At 44.2% G+C, this 15000-nt stretch overlaps 1 protein-coding gene across 1 annotated transcript in view; it reads left to right on the top strand.

The window, feature by feature from the left end:
* atrn (attractin) overlaps positions 1–15000 on the top strand; it is a 224784-nt gene that overhangs the window by 32746 nt on the left and 177038 nt on the right. The window contains 4 exon segments of the mRNA XM_042325050.1: positions 5276–5444; positions 9028–9118; positions 10386–10635; positions 14044–14227. Of these exon segments, the coding sequence (XP_042180984.1) occupies positions 5276–5444; positions 9028–9118; positions 10386–10635; positions 14044–14227 (694 nt within the window).

The raw sequence follows: 15000 nt of genomic DNA on the forward strand, positions 1-15000 counted from the left end.
AAAAATAAAAAGCCACGATCATGGAAGCACATTGGCTATGACCTTTCAGTCAATGATGTATTCATTTGACCACTGTACTGTCAACAGTCCCTCCTGTCTTTTATTGACTGAGTGTGAACAGAGAGATGACATGTAGTCTATAATACTAATGAATGTAGTCTATAACACCAGCTGTATCTATAACACCAGCTGTATCTATAATACCAGCTGTATCTATAATACCAGCTGTATCTATAATACTAATGAATGTAGTCTATAATACCAGCTGTATCTATAACACCAGCTGTATCTATAATACTAAGGAATGTAGTCTATAACACCAGCTGTATCTATAACACCAGCTGTATCTATAACACCAGCTGTATCTATAATACCAGCTGTATCTATAATACCAGCTGTATCTATAATACCAGCTGTATCTATAACACCAGCTGTATCTATAATACCAGCTGTATCTATAATACCAGCTGTATCTATAATACCAGCTGTATCTATAATACTAATGAATGTAGTCTATAATACCAGCTGTATCTATAATACCAGCTGTATCTATAATACCAGCTGTATCTATAATACCAGCTGTAATAAATGTATCTATAATACTAATGCTGTATCTATAATACCAGCTGTATCTATAATACCAGCTGTATCTATAATACCAGCTGTATCTATAATACCAGCTGTATCTATAATACCAGCTGTATCAGCTGTATCTATAATACCAGCTGTAATAATAGTCTATAATACCAGCTGTATCTATAACACCAGCTGTATCTATAATACCAGCTGTATTGATAATACTAATGAATGTAGTCTATAACACCAGCTGTATCTATAACACCAGCTGTATCTATAATACCAGCTGTATCTATAATACCAGCTGTATCTATAATACTAATGAATGTAGTCTATAATACCAGCTGTATCTATAACACCAGCTGTATCTATAATACCAGCTGTATCTATAATATACTAATGAATGTATCTATAATACCAGCTGTATCTATAATACCAGCTGTATCTATAACACTAAGCTGTAATGTAGTCTATAATACCAGCTGTATCTATAATACCAGCTGTATATATAATACCAGCTGTATATATAATACTAAGGAATGTAGTCTATAATACCAGCTGTATCTATACACCAGCTGTATATATAATACCAGCTGTATCTATAATACTAAGGAATGTAGTCTATAATACCAGCTGTATCTATAATACTAATGAATGTAGTCTATAATACCAGCTGTATCTATACTACCAGCTGTATCTATAATACCAGCTGTATATATAATACTAGGAATGTAGTCTATAACACCAGCTGTATCTATAATACTAAGGAATGTAGTCTATAATACCAGCTGTATCTATAACACCAGCTGTATCTATAATACCAGCTGTATCTATAACACCAGCTGTATCTATAATACCAGCTGTATCTATAATACCAGCTGTATCTATAATACCAGCTGTATCTATAACACCAGCTGTATCTATAACACCAGCTGTATCTATAATACCAGCTGTATCTATAATACCAGCTGTATCTATAATACTAATGAATGTAGTCTATAATACCAGCTGTATCTATAACACCAGCTGTATCTATAATACCAGCTGTATCTATAATACCAGCTGTATCTATAATACTAATGAATGTAGTCTATAATACCAGCTTTATCTATAATACCAGTTGTATCTATAACACTAATGAATGTAGTCTATAATACCAGCTGTATCTATAATACCAGCTGTATCTATAATACCAGCTGTATCTATAACACTAAGGAATGTAGTCTATACTACCAGCTGTATCTATAATACTAATGAATGTAGTCTATAATACCAGCTGTATCTATAATACCAGCTGTATCTATAATACCAGCTGTATCTATAATACCAGCTGTATCTATAACACTAAGGAATGTAGTCTATAATACCAGCTGTATCTATAATACCAGCTGTATCTATAATACCAGCTGTATCTATAATACTAATGAATGTAGTCTATAGTAATACCAGTGTTTCCTTGCTAATATAATCTTTTCATGCTTGCTTCCTTTTCTGTTCTAAAGACATTCTCCGATGATGTCACCAGTCTTATTCATATTCTCCTATACTATACCCCTGTTGTTTTGGTTTCTCTCCTTTTCCGGTCCTCAAAGGTCTTCCGTAGTGTTCCGTTGCATTCCTCAGCGTCAGCCGTGTAATTTGTGTTATTAACCTACCTGGCTACCAGGCTTCCACGGCTCCTACCTTTTTAATTTCCTATTTTCTAGACTCACTTGTAAAATCACGCTGCCGTAACTAGACAACAGAAGACTGGAGAGAGGTTATAACCTGTTTCTGACTCTGTCACGGTGCCGTAACTAGACAACAGAAGACTGGAGAGAGGTTATAACCTGTTTCTGACTCTGTCACGGTGCCGTAACTAGACAACAGAAGACTGGAGAGAGGTTATAACCTGTTTCTGACTCTGTCACGGTGCCGTAACTAGACAACAGAAGACTGGAGAGAGGTTATAACCTGTTTCTGACTCTGTCACGGTGCCGTAACTAGACAACAGAAGACTGGAGAGAGGTTATAACCTGTTTCTGACTCTGTCACGGTGCCGTAACTAGACAACAGAAGACTGGAGAGAGGTTATAACCTGTTTCTGACTCTGTCACGGTGCCGTAACTAGACAACAGAAGACTGTAGAGAGGTTATAACCATCTGTAGGCGTATTGAGGCTGTAAGACTCCACATGGACTAACCTAAAGGGCCGTAAAACTAGCTGTCAGTCAGGTGTTTCATTGTCAATATGTGACTCACTAGCTCAATTTCAGGCACATGTAGCAACATTTAAATTATGTAGACTCAGAGCTAGGGAATAGTGTATCATACACAGTAAAAGTGGTGAAAGTAGTAGCCTACAATAAGGGAAAAATCCAGGCAAAAATACCCTTTATCTCATCCTTGGCCTTTACCAAATCTGACAAAAATACCCTTTATCTCATCCTTGGCCTTTACCAAATCTGACAAAAATACCCTTTATCTCATCTTGGCCTTTACCAAATCTGACAAAAATACCCTTTATCTCATCCTTGGCCTTTACCAAATCTGACAAAAATACCCTTTATCTCATCCTTGGCCTTTACCAAATCTGACAAAAATACCCTTTATCTCATCCTTGGCCTTTACCAAATCTGACAAAAATACCCTTTATCTCATCCTTGGCCTTTACCAAATCTGACAAAAATACCCTTTATCTCGTCCTTGGCCTTTACCAAATCTGACAAAAATACCCTTTATCTCATCCTTGGCCTTTACCAAATCTGACAAAAATACCCTTTATCTCGTCCTTGGCCTTTACCAAATCTGACAAAAATACCCTTTATCTCATCCTTGGCCTTTACCAAATCTGACAAAAATACCCTTTATCTCATCCTTGGCCTTTACCAAATCTGACAAAAATACCCTTTTATCTCGTCCTTGGCCTTTATCCTAATCTGACAAAAATACCCTTTATCTCGTCCTTGGCCTTTATCTGACTTTAGTGCAGCTCATGTTGTTGACATTACTGCCTCTGGTAAACACACACACTGTAAAAGCTATGTGTTTATTTGTCACATGCACAGGATACAGAAGGAGTAAACGGTACAGTGAAATGGTTAGTTGCCTAGCAGCAATATCAACAACAAAACGTGTCCAGATACACATCATTTATAATTATTAGATGATGCTTACCCAGAACCACTACTTTACCCAGACACACTACATTACCCAGGACCACTACATTACCCAGGACCACTACTTTACCCAGACACACTACATTACCCAGCACCACTACATTACCCAGACACACTACATTACCCAGGACCACTACATTACCCAGAACCACTACATTACCCAGAACCACTACATTACCCAGAACCACTACATTACCCAGGACCACTACATTACCCAGACACACTACATTACCCAGACACACTACATTACCCAGACACACTACATTACCCAGACACACTACATTACCCAGACACACTACATTACCCAGACACACTACATTACCCAGAACCACTACATTACCCAGGACCACTACATTACCCAGAACCACTACATTACCCAGGACCACTACATTACCCAGGACCACTACATTACCCAGGACCACTACATTACCCAGGCACACTATATTAGCCAGGCACACTACATTAGCCAGGCACACTACATTACCCAGGCACACTACATTACTCAGACACACTACATTACTCAAGACACACTACATTACTCAGACACACTACATTACCCAGACACACTACATTACCCAGACACACTACATTACTCAGAACCACTACTTTACCCAGAACCACTACATTACCCAGACACTACATTACTCAGAACCACTACTTTACCCAGAACCACTACATTACCCAGACACACTACATTACTCAGAACCACTACTTTACCCAGAACCACTACATTACCCAGACACACTACATTACCCAGACACACTACATTACCCAGAAACACTACATTACCCAGACACACTACATTACTCAGAACCACTACTTTACCCAGAACCACTACATTACCCAGACACACTACATTACTCAGACACACTACATTACCCAGACACACTACATTACTCAGACACACTACATTACTCAGAACCACTACTTTACCCAGAACCACTACATTACCCAGACACACTACATTACTCAGACACACTACATTACCCAGGACCACTACATTACCCAGACACACTACATTACTCAGAACCACTACATTACCCAGAACCACTACATTACCCAGACACACTTGTCTAAATTGATGGTCACAGCCACATCTATTTTAGTGGATGGGTCACTATTGTCTAGACATGTACACATGTTCATGAGATTCAATAGAATGCTAAGTGGATTTACAGATAAAATACACATTTGTTATTAAGACACATGAAAGTTCACATGTTCCAGAAGGTATTTTTGCCCCAAAATGCATTTTGATAAAACAAAAAAATATATGTTCAAATGTCTCTCCTGTGAAGTAGTGATGTGTGACATAGGCCTAGCTTCCTGAAACCACTCGCATATTAAGATAAAGTTAAATTCACTGAGTTTTTAGGCTTACCTTAGATGATTCTCCTGGCAATAGATGGTGTCTGCAAAATAACTGCAATAAAAGACCGACCGAGATCAAAGAACACATAATAAAAGTGGACAAAAATTCCTGTGAAGTGTGTGAAGACCAATAAGGGAGTCAGACTCTTGAAATCTTCTCTCCCCAACAGGTCCAGACTGCTCTGTGTCCATCCCGGCCAACTCTTCATTCTGGCAGCGGGAAGAATACCCTGAGCCGGGGCTGGCCAGGGCTTCCCACAAGGCCGTAGTGGATCAGGGGGTCATGTGGGTCATCGGGGGTTATGTTTTCAACTCCTCAGACTACCAGATGGTCAAAGCGTAAGTATTGGACATCATTACATCAAAATATTAGCTAACTTGTCAGCTCGGGGGTTTGAACTGGGGCGGCAGCGTAGCCTAGTGGTTAGAGCATTGGACTAGCAACCGGAAGGTTGCAAGTTCAAACCCCCCGAGCTGACAAGGTACAAATCTGTCGTTCTGCCCCTGAACAGGCAGTTAACCCACTGTTCCTAGGCCGTCATTGGAAATAAGAATGTGTTCTTAACTGACTTGCCTGGTGCCTAAAAAAACTTCCGGTTACTAGTCCAACGCTCTACCCACTAGGCTAACCTGCCGCCACTCAATATTAGCTAACTACTGTGTGTATATTAAAGACCAGCCGTCTACCAGGACAATTGTTCCTTTCCGGCTTGAAGGATTTTTTTCTGTCAATGCGCTTTTAAATGAATAGTTAGTAGTTCAAGATTTGGGCAATGAAGCCCATTAATGCCCAAAGTCAGATGAATTCATGGATCCTATTTTGAAGGAAGTTGTTAACTAGCGGTAACGCAATTGCTAACTAACAGTGACTGGAAGTCTATGGGATTAGCTAGCATGCTGTTCTCATAGACTTCTAATCATTGCACTAATGCTAGTTAGCAATGGCTCGCAAAACTACCTGCAAGTTGGGGGAAGTAGAAAAAGAGCTTAACCCCTGCAAGACCCAACGTTGCCAAAATGCAATGCTGTCTAAATTTCATCCTGTACATGACCCTCCAGCATGACAATGCCACCAGCCATACTGCTCGTTCTGTGTGTGATTTCCTGCAAGACAGGAATGTCAGTGTCCTGTCATGGCCAGCGAAAAGCCCGGATCTCAATCCCATTTAGCACGTCTGGGACCTGTTGGATCAGAGGGTGAGGGCTAGGGCCATTCCCCCCAGAAATGTCGGGGAACTTGCAGGTGCCTTGGTGGAAGAGTGGAGTAACATCTCAGAGCAAGTGGCAAATCTGGTGCAGTCCATGAGGAGGAGATGCACTGCATTACTTAATGCAGCTGGTGGCCACTGAATATTTAGACTTAGGGATGCCACCCGTTATATAAAATACCGAGCGGTTCCGTATTTCACTGAAATAATAAACGTTTGGTTTTCTAAATGATAGTTTCCGTATTCGATCATATTAATGACCAAAGGCTCGTATTTCTGTGTGTTATTATGTTAGAATTAAGTCTGATTTGATAGAGCAGTCTAGCTGAGCAGCAGCAGGCTCGTAAGCATTCATTCAAACAGCACTTTTGTGCGTTTTGCCAGCAGCTCTTCGCAAGCACAGCGCTGTTTATGACTTCAAGCCTATCAGCCTAACGGCTGGTGTAACCAATGTGAAATGGCTAGCTAGTTAGCTGGGTGTGCGCTAATACCGTTTCAAACATCACTCGCTCTGAGACTTGGAGTAGTTATTCCCCTTGCGCTGCAAGGGCCGCGGCTTTTGTGGAGCGATGGGTAACGATGCTTCGAGTGTGGTTGTTGTCGATGTGTTGCTGGTTCGAGCCCAGGTAGGAGCGAGGAGGGGGACGGAAGCTATATTGTTACAGCGGCAATACTATAGTGCCTATAAGAACATCCAATAGTCAAAGGTTAATGAAATACAAATGGTATAGAGAGAAATAGTCCTATAATTCCTATAATAACTACAACCTAAAACTTCTTACCTGGGAATATTGAAGTCTCATGTTAAAAGGAACCACCAGCTTTCATATGTTCTCATGTTCTGAGCAAGGAACTGAAACGTTATCTTTCTTACATGGCACATATTGCACTTTTACTTTCTTCTCCAACACTTTGTTTTTGCATTATTTAAACCAAATTTAACATGTTTCATTATTTACTTGAGGCTAAATTGATTTTATTGATGTATTATATTAAGTTAAAATAAGTGTTCATTCAGTATTGTTGTAATTGTCATTATTACAAAAAAATAAATATAAAATTGTCCGATTTAATCGGTATCGGCGTTGAAAAACCATAATCGTTCGACCTCTGAACTCTGTACTGATGTTTTGCCTGTTTGATTGCTTTACGGAGTGTTTGTACTCTAACATATTCCCAGTCACCATTTCGCGGTTAAATGCGGCGGTCTGCTCTTTCAATTTTGTGCAAATGATGTCATCTATCCACGGTTTTTATAGCTGTTGGCTATATGTTCCCCTTACACTGTGTATAAGACAGTAGTTTTGGAATTGTTAGTTAGATTACTTGTTGGTTATTACTGCATTGTCGGAACTAGAAGCACAAGCATTTCGCTACACTCGCATTAACATCTGCTAACCATGTGTATGTGACAAATAAAATTTGATTTGATTTGATAATACCAGAGTGGGTATATCTGTTTTTACAGACAAAACAGTAGTGTCTAAAATGCCATTGAAGTATTTTTTTATTCGGTGCATGGGATTGTAATCTTTATGTGCGTCATCACGCCTTTTAGTCCGTTTGATGGAGTCACCCCTCTGGTGGGTGTTTGAAAATCAACTGGATGAAACCCCATGGTTTCCAGAAAATTGTTCCTCAAACATGATTTATTATTTTCATAATTAGAGGCTTATTACAATTTATTATTTTCTTTTGGATCTCTGCTTGTATCTATGCTTGGGTCTCAGGGTTAACTGCCAAAATCTCACATTATCCCTTTAAGATTAGAGTGACAAGTTGCACTGTACACTACAGTTTATTAGGTACACCACCCCGTTTACGAAAATGGATCGCTCCTACAGACAGTGAGTCGCGTGTCCATGGCTTGCTATATAAAGCCAGCAGACAGGCATCGAGGCATTCAGTTACTGTTGGATTGAACATTAGAATGGGCAGAAGGAGTGACCTAAGCGACGCTCAGCAGTATGATTGTCGGTGTCATGGACGTCGGATCCAGTATCTCAGAAACAGTCGCCCTCCTGGGCTTTTCTCCTGGGCTTTTCACGCACCACAGTGTCTAGGATTTCCCACAGAACGAACAAAACACATCCAGGCAACGGGAAGTCCTATGGATGAAAACAGCTTGTTGATGAGAAGCAGAATGACAAGAATGGCTAACAGGCCACAAACAGACAAGTAACGGCGCAGTACAACAGAGGTGTGCAGAACGGCATCTCTGAACACACAACTGGTCGGTCCTTGCCACGGATTGGCTATTGCAGCAGACGACCACTCAGGGTTCCACTCAGCTAACAACAATGAGAAGAGGCTCCGGTCGACATGTGATCACCAACACTGGACAATTGAGGAGTGGAAAAACATTGCCTGGTCCGCCGAATCCTGGTTCCTGTTGCGTCATGGTGATGGCAGTCAGGATTTGGCGTAAGCAGCACGGACCTCTTGCCCCAGCAGATGCTAACTCAATGGAGAATCTTATTTTAGTCCAGGATTATGCTTCATTTGTGTCCATGGAATGAACCCATAATGTAACCAAGCCCTACTTGGCCCACCTGGGTCTGGCCCACCTGGGTCTGGCCCACCTGGGTCTGGCCCACCTGGGTCTGGCCCACCTGGGTCTGGCCCACCTGGGTCTGGCCCACCTGGGTCTGGTCTGGCCTACCTGGTCTTGCCGTTGATGCTCAGTGGTCCTGATCTTCTCTCTCTCCTCCCAGGTATAACCTCAGCTCCCATCGCTGGCTGTCTCTCAACCGCTCTGTCAACTCCGTCATGGGACGATACGGACACTCTCTGGCACTACATGAGGTATGGGCTCTAGGGACAGTTGTTCATCCGTAGTAATATTGACAAAGTACTATTTCGTTGTCAATAGTAGAATACTCTGTAGCATACACTTTCGCTAGCTTTGTCAGAAGCTTGACCTTTGGTCCTGACCTCAAACAACATCAATTCCCTAAGAATCTGTTTCACCCTGTGGTAGATGGCTCGTTAGTGCTCCTTCTCAACGTAATGTGTTGAGATGTCAGCTAACCTCTTGTTGTTGTCTGTTGTGAAGTGAGACCTAAGATTTTGCCATCTGTCCTTCTCCGTAATGTCATATTATAACTTGTCATAACCTGTCCTTTCTAACAACCTGTTCCTCCTCTCTAACGTCCTGTTCCTCCTCTCTAACGTCCTGTTCCCCCTCTCTAACGTCCTGTTCCTCCTCTCTAACGTCCTGTTCCTCCTCTCTAACGTCCTGTTCCTCCTCTCTAACGTCCTGTTCCTCCTCTCTAACGTCCTGCTCCTCCTCTCTAACGTCCTGCTCCTCCTCTCTAACGTCCTGCTCCTCCTCTCTAACGTCCTGTTCCTCCTCTCTAACGTCCTGTTCCTCCTCCGTCCTGTTCCTCCTCTCTAACGTCCTGCTCCTCCTCTCTAACGTCCTGTTCCTCCTCTCTAACGTTCCCTGTTCCTCCTCTCTAACGTCCTGTTCCTCCTCTCTAACGTCCTGTTCCTCCTCTCTAACGTCCTGTTCCTCCTCTCTAACGTCCTGTTCCCCCTCTCTAACGTCCTGTTCCCCTCTCTAACGTCCTGTTCCTCCTCTCTAACGTCCTGTTCCCCATCTCTCCTGTTCTATCTCTAACGTCCTGTTCCTCATCCTCTAACGTCCTGTTCCTCATCTCTAACGTCCTGTTCCTCCTCTCTAACGTCCTGTTCCTCCTCTCTAACGTCCTGTTCCTCCTCTCTAACGTCCTGTTCCTCCTCCTCTCTAACGTCCTGTTCATCCTCTCTAACGTCCTGTTCCTCCTCTCTAACGTCCTGTTCCTCCTCTCTAACGTCCTGTTCATCCTCTCTAACGTCCTGTTCCTCCTCTCTAACGTCCTGTTCCTCCTCTCTAACGTCCTGTTCCTCCTCTCTAACGTCCTGTTCCTCCTCTCTAACGTCCTGTTCCACCTCTCTAACGTCCTGTTCCTCCTCTCTAACGTCCTGTTCATCCTCTCTAACGTCCTGTTCCTCCTCTCTAACGTCCTGTTCCTCCTCTCTAACGTCCTGTTCCTCCTGTCCTAACGTCCTGTTCCTCCTCTAAACCCAGGGAAAGATCTACATGTACGGAGGGAAGATAGACTCTACTGGCAACGTGACCAGCCAGCTGTGGGTGTTCCACATCCAGAACCAGACCTGGGTGTCCCTCTCTGCCCGAGCCCAGGAACAGTGGGCCGTGGTGGGACACTCTGCCCACGTAGTTCCCCCCCTGTTGGAGGGGGGTAGTCCAGTCATGTTGGTGCTGTTCGGACATTGTCCTCTATACGGGTACATCAGCCAGGTGCAGGAGTACAACTTTGGTGAGTGTGACCGTATATGGTGTTCCTGTACTGTTGGTCCTGTAGATTTCCCAGCTCCCTATAAACAGATTGTATATTGTTGTTCTTAACCCCTCTGTTATGAAGTATCGTTACATAGACACTATATATACAAAAGTACGCAGAGACCCCTTCAAATTAGTGGATTCGGCTTTTTCAGCCACACCTGTTGCTGACAGGTGTATAAAATTGAGTGAGAGAGGCAGTAGGGGTGACCAGGGATGTTCTCTGTTTAGTGAGTCCTCCAGATCAGAGGCAGTAGGGATAACCAGGGATGTTCTCTGTTTAGTGAGTCCGCCATATCAACACTAACCCATATCTGACTATACACAGCCATAACCGACCCTAACCCATACCTGACTATACACAGCCATAACCAACCCTAACCCATACCTGACTAGACACAGCCATAACCAACCCATACCTGACTATACACAACCATAACCAACCCATACCTGACTAGACACAGCCATACCTGACTAACCCCATAACCCCATGACTATACACATAGACACAGCCATAACCAACCCTAACCCATACCTGACTAGACACAGCCATAACCAACCCACCTGACTAACCCATACCTGACTATACACAGCCATAACCCCATACACTAACCCATACCTGACTACACAGCCATAACCACCCAACCCATACCTGACTAACCCATACCTGACTATACACAGCCATAACCGACCCCATACCTGACTATACACAGCCATAACCAAACCCATACCTGACTATACACAGCCATAACCCATACCCTAACCCATACCTGACTATACACAGCCATAACCATACCAACCCATACCTGACTAGACACAGCCATAACCAACCCTAACCCATACCTGACTAGACACAGCCATAACCAACCCATACCTGACTATACACAGCCATAACCAACCCCTAACCCATACCTGACTACACACAGCCATAACCCTAACCCATACCTGACTATACACAGCCATAACCGACCCTAACCCATACCTGACTATACACAGCCATAACCGACCCTAACCCATACCTGACTATACACAGCCATAACCGACCCTAACCCATACCTGACTATACACAGCCATAACCGACCCTAACCCATACCTGACTATACACAGCCATAACCGACCCTAACCCATACCTGACTATACACAGCCATAAGCCATAACCGACCCTAACCTGACTATACCTGACTAACCCACACTAGCCATACCTGACTATACCTGACTATACAGCCATAACCCCTAACCCATACCTGACTATACCCCATAACCCATACACAGCCATAACCACCCATACACACAGCCATAACCGACCCATACCTGACTATACACAGCCATAACCAACCCTAACCCATACCTGACTAGACACAGCCATAACCAACCCTAACCCATACCTGACTATACACAACCCATACCTGACCCAGCCATAACCCATACCTGACTATACACAGCCATAACCGACCCTAACCCATACCTGACTACACACAGCCATACCTGACTATACACAGCCATAACCGACCCTAACCCATACCGGACTACACACAGCCATAACCAACCCCCATACCTGACTATACACAGCCATAACCAACCAACCCATACCTGACTATACACAGCCATAACCAACCCTAACCCATACCTGACTATACACAGCCATAACCGACCCTAACCCATACCTGACTAACCAGCCATAACCCACCCTAACCCATGACTACACACAGCCATAACCGACCCCCTAACCCATACCTGACTATACACAGCAACCAACCCTAACCCATACCTGACTACACACAGCCATAACCGACCCTAACCCATACCTGACTATACACAGCCATAACCGACCCTAACCCATACCTGACTACACACAGCCATAACCGACCCTAACCCATACCTGACTATACACAGCCATAACCGACCCTAACCCATACCTGACTACACACAGCCATAACCAACCCATACCTGACTATACACAGCCATAACCAACCCTAACCCATACCTGACTAGACACAGCCATAACCAACCCTAACCCATACCTGACTATACACAGCCATAACCTAACCCATACCTGACTATACACAGCCACCCTAACCCATACCTACCTGACTATACACAGCCATAACCGACCCTAACCCATACCTGACTACACACAGCCATACCTGACTATACACAGCCATAACCGACCCTAACCCATACCGGACTACACACAGCCATAACCGACCCATACCTGACTATACACAGCCATAACCAACCCTAACCCATACCTGACTAGACACAGCCATAACCAACCCTAACCCATACCTGACTACACACAGCCATAACCGACCCTAACCCATACCTGACTATACACAGCCATAACCGACCCTAACCCATACCTGACTATACACAGCCATAACCGACCCTAACCCATACCTGACTACACACAGCCATAACCAACCCATACCTGACTATACACAGCCATAACCAACCCTAACCCATACCTGACTAGACACAGCCATAACCAACCCTAACCCATACCTGACTACACACAGCCATAACCGACCCTAACGCATACTTGACTATACAGCCATAACCGACCCATACATGACTATACACAGCCATAACCGACCCATACCTGACTATACACAGCCATAACCGACCCATACCTGACTATACACAGCCATAACCAACCCTAACCCATACCTGACTACACACAGCCATAACCGACCCTAACCCATACCTGTTGGGAAAATTCTGATTAAATGACTGAACAAATCATTTTAAATGGAACTGTAACTAAGTAAAACTTATACTCTGTTTTATTATATCTGATTAACAATATGAGTTCATAAGAAGGGGTTGTGAGACACGGACAAGGAGTAATTAAAGTTAATGAACACCATTCCAAATAGGAAGAAACTAATGGGTTGGGGACTGTGAAAACACATAAGGTCGTTACCCTATGGTTGAACCTACAGAAACTTAGCTCTGAGGTTTTTAGATAAGACAGTGAGTGCATTCCTAGGTTTTCTGTTAATTAAAACTGTCAGCTCAGTGGTGATCGATAATGTTGAGGGGTCAAAAGTTACCTGGGAGTGTGTTAGTAAGTTAGAATGAACTTTTCACCTCACTTTGGCCAGGTCGAGAGGAGGGGATTCTGTTAAAGCAATGAAATGACGTCATGATCTGTATATAAACTGTTGCTCGTGATTAAGTGGGAGCGCGCTCCGAGAATAAATTCTATGACCTATTATTGAAAGACTGGTCTGTGTCTATTTTATGCAAACAAGAATATTATAAATTCTCATAAAATAGATTAAGGGCTTTCAATTGATGAAAGCACATTGGCATAATTAAATTATACTAACAATACCTGACTAGACACAGCCATAACCCACCCTAACCCTCTGTTCTGCTCCAGCTAGGAACACGTGGCGTGCCGTGGTTACCGATGGAGCCCTGGTGCAGGGAGGGTACGGCCACAGCAGTGTGTTTGACCCCTCCTCCCGAGCCATCTACATCCACGGAGGGTACAAGGCCTTCAGCGCTAACAAGTACGGCCTGTCTGGAGACCTGTACAAGTACGACGTGGACCGCAGCCGATGGTGAGTAGAGCCTGGAGGGCAGAGCAGAGTAGAGCCTGGAGGGTAGAGCCTGGAGGGCAGAGCCTGGAGGGTAGAGCCTGGAGGGTAGAGCCTGGAGGGTAGAGCCTGGAGGGTGGAGAGCCTGGAGAGTAGAGCCTGGAGAGTAGAGCCTGGAGAGTAGAGCCTGGAGAGTAGAGCCTGGAGAGTAGAGCCTGGAGAGTGGAGAGCCTGGAGGGTAGAGCCTGGAGAGCCCTGGAGGGTAGAGCAGAGTAGAGCCTGGAGGGTAGAGCAGAGTAGCCTGGAGGGCAGAGCCTGGAGGGGGCAGAGCCTGGAGGGTAGAGCAGAGTAGAGCCTGGAGGGTAGAGCAGAGTAGAGCCTGAGCAGAGTAGAGCCTGGAGGGTAGAGCAGAGTAGAGCCTGGAGCCTGGCCTGGAGGGAGCAGAGCCTGGAGGGTAGAGCAGAGTGGAGAGCCTGGAGGGTAGAGCAGAGTGGAGCCTGGAGGGTAGAGCAGAGTAGAGCCTGGAGGGTAGAGCAGAGTAGAGCAGAGTAGAGCCTGGAGGGTAGAGCAGAGTAGAGCCTGGAGAGTAGAGCCTGGATGGTAGAGCCTGAGGAGAGCCTGGAGTGTAGAGCCTGGAGAGTAGAGCAGAGTGGAGCTTGGAGGGTAGAGCAGAGTAGAGCCTGGAGGTAGAGCCTGGAGGGCAGAGCCTGGAGGGTAGAGCAGAGTAGAGCCTGGAGAGTAGAGCAGAGTAGAGCCTGGAGAGTAGAGCCTGGAGCCTGGAGAGCCTGGAGAGTAGA

Source organism: Oncorhynchus tshawytscha, linkage group LG08 (assembly GCF_018296145.1).
Source record: "Oncorhynchus tshawytscha isolate Ot180627B linkage group LG08, Otsh_v2.0, whole genome shotgun sequence".
NCBI classification, from domain to species: Eukaryota; Metazoa; Chordata; class Actinopteri; order Salmoniformes; family Salmonidae; genus Oncorhynchus; species Oncorhynchus tshawytscha.